The 2,500-nt window shown below is 49.7% G+C and overlaps 1 protein-coding gene across 1 annotated transcript in view; it reads left to right on the top strand.

Annotated features, from left to right (window-relative positions):
• The window catches only part of LOC310950488 (immunoglobulin superfamily DCC subclass member 3), a gene marked incomplete at both ends in the record, with an annotated part of 20,665 nt that overhangs the window by 11,409 nt on the left and 6,756 nt on the right, over positions 1 to 2,500 (top strand). The window contains 2 exons of the mRNA XM_083918325.1: positions 925 to 1,175; positions 1,594 to 1,758. Coding sequence (XP_083774451.1) covers positions 925 to 1,175; positions 1,594 to 1,758 — 416 coding nt within the window. The remainder of the gene's footprint in view (positions 1 to 924; positions 1,176 to 1,593; positions 1,759 to 2,500) is intronic.

The raw sequence follows: 2,500 nt of genomic DNA, 5'->3' as shown, positions 1-2,500 counted from the left end.
ACCAGTGTAGACCAGTGTAGACCAGTGTAGACCAGTGTAGACCAGTATAGACCAGTATAGACCAGTGTCGACCAGTATAGACCAGTGTAGACCAGTGTAGACCAGTATAGACCAGTATAGACCAGTATAGACCAGTGTAGACCAGTATAGACCAGTATAGACCAGTGTAGACCAGTATAGACCAGTATAGACCAGTATGAGACCAGTGTAGACCAGTGTAGACCAGTATAGACCAGTATAGACCAGTATAGACCAGCATAGACCAGTATAGACCAGTATAGACCAGTGTAGACCAGTATAGACCAGTATAGACCAGTGTAGACCAGTATAGACCAGTGTAGACCAGTGTAGACCAGTATAGACCAGTGTAGACCAGTGTAGACCAGTATAGACCAGTGTAGACCAGTATAGACCAGTGTAGACCAGTGTAGACCAGTGTAGACCAGTATAGACCAGTATAGACCAGTATAGACCAGTATGAACCAGTATAGACCAGTATGAGACCAGTAGAGACCAGTGTAGACCAGTATAGACCAGTATAGACCAGTATAGACCAGTGTAGACCAGTATAGACCAGTATAGACCAGTATGAACCAGTGTAGACCAGTGTAGACCAGTATAGACCAGTGTAGACCAGTGTAGACCAGTCTAGACCTGTATAGACCAGTATAGACCAGTATAGACCAGTATAGACCAGTGTAGACCAGTATAGACCAGTGTAGACCAGTGTAGACCAGTCTAGACCTGTATAGACCAGTATAGACCAGTATAGACCAGTATAGACCAGTGTAGACCAGTGTAGACCAGTCTAGACCTGTATAGACCAGTATAGACCAGTATAGACCAGTATAGACCAGTGTAGACCAGTATAGACCAGTATGGACCGGTATGAGACCCGTTTGAACCGGTGGTGCCGCCCTGCAGGACTCTGGCCGTCACCAGGATCACCCCGGAGGACGAGGCCATCTATCAGTGCATCGCAGAGAACAGCGCCGGCACCAACCAGGCCAGCGCCCGCCTCGCCATCAGCCAGGGGCCCGAGCTGCCCGAGGCCCCCGCCGGCCTCAGGGCCACGCCCCTCAGCTCCAGCGGCCTGCAGCTGACCTGGGACCAGCCCACGGAGCACGCCGGCCAGCAGATCATCGGCTACGTGCTGCACATCCGACGCCTGGGAGGTGAGGGTGCAACACGTCTCTGTCACACGAGCGTCCGCTGTCTCTGTCCTCTTCCCTCTGAACTCTGACCTCTGTCCTCTGACCCCTGACCTCTGACCTCTGACCTCTTCCCTCTCTCCTCTTCCCTCTCTCCTCTGAACTCTGACCTCTGTCCTCTTCCCTCTGACCCTGACCTCTGTTCTCCGACCTCTGACCCCTGACCTCTGACCTCTGACCTCTTCCCTCTCTCCTCTTCCCTCTCTCCTCTGAACTCTGACCTCTGTCCTCTTCCCTCTGACCCTGACCTCTGTTCTCCGACCTCTGACCTCTGACCTCTTCCCTCTTCCCTCTGTCCTCTGACCTCTGTCCTCTGTCCTCTGTCCTCTGACCCCTGACCTCTGTCCTCTGTCATCTGACCTCTGACCTCTGACCCCCTCAGAGCCGGACAGCGCAGAGCTGCAGGAGGCCGTCAGTAAAACGACCTTCAGTCACGACTTCAACAACCTGGAATCTGCCACCACCTACTCCATCTACCTGAAGGCCTACTCCGCCCTGGGGGGGAGCCAGCAGTCCGACACCATCACTGCCACCACCCAGGGGGGCGGTGAGTCCACCTTAAACACTAATACAGTCCACCTTAAATACTGCCATACAGTCCACCTTAAATACTCTCATACAGTCCACCTTAAACACTGTCATACAGTCCACCTTAAACACTGTCATACAGTCCACCTTAAACACTGTCATACAGTCCACCTTAAATACTCTCATACAGTCCACCTTAAATACTGCCATACAGTCCACCTTAAACACTGTCATACAGTCCACCTTAAACACTGTCATACAGTCCACCTTAAATACTCTCATACAGTCCACCTTAAATACTCTCATACAGTCCACCTTAAACACTGTCATACAGTCCACCTTAAACACTGTCATACAGTCCTCCTTAAACACTGTCATACATCCACCTTAAACACTGTCATACAGTCCACCTTAAATACTCTCATACAGTCCACCTTAAATACTCTCAAACAGTCCACCTTAAACACTGTCATACAGTCCACCTTAAATACTGTCATACAGTCCACCTTAAACACTGTCATACAGTCCACCTTAAACACTGTCATACATCCACCTTAAACACTGTCATACAGTCCACCTTAAACACTGTCATACAGTCCACCTTAAACACTGTCATACATCCACCTTAAACACTGTCATACAGTCCACCTTAAACACTGTCATACAGTCCACCTTAAATACTCTCATACAGTCCACCTTAAACACTGTCATACAGTCCACCTTAAACACTGTCATACAGTCCACCTTAAATACTATCATAC

The sequence above is a fragment of the Echiichthys vipera genome (assembly GCF_963691815.1).
Source record: "Echiichthys vipera genome assembly, chromosome: 8".
Taxonomy (NCBI): Eukaryota; Metazoa; Chordata; class Actinopteri; order Perciformes; family Trachinidae; genus Echiichthys; species Echiichthys vipera.
This window is presented reverse-complemented; position numbering and strand designations above follow the sequence as displayed.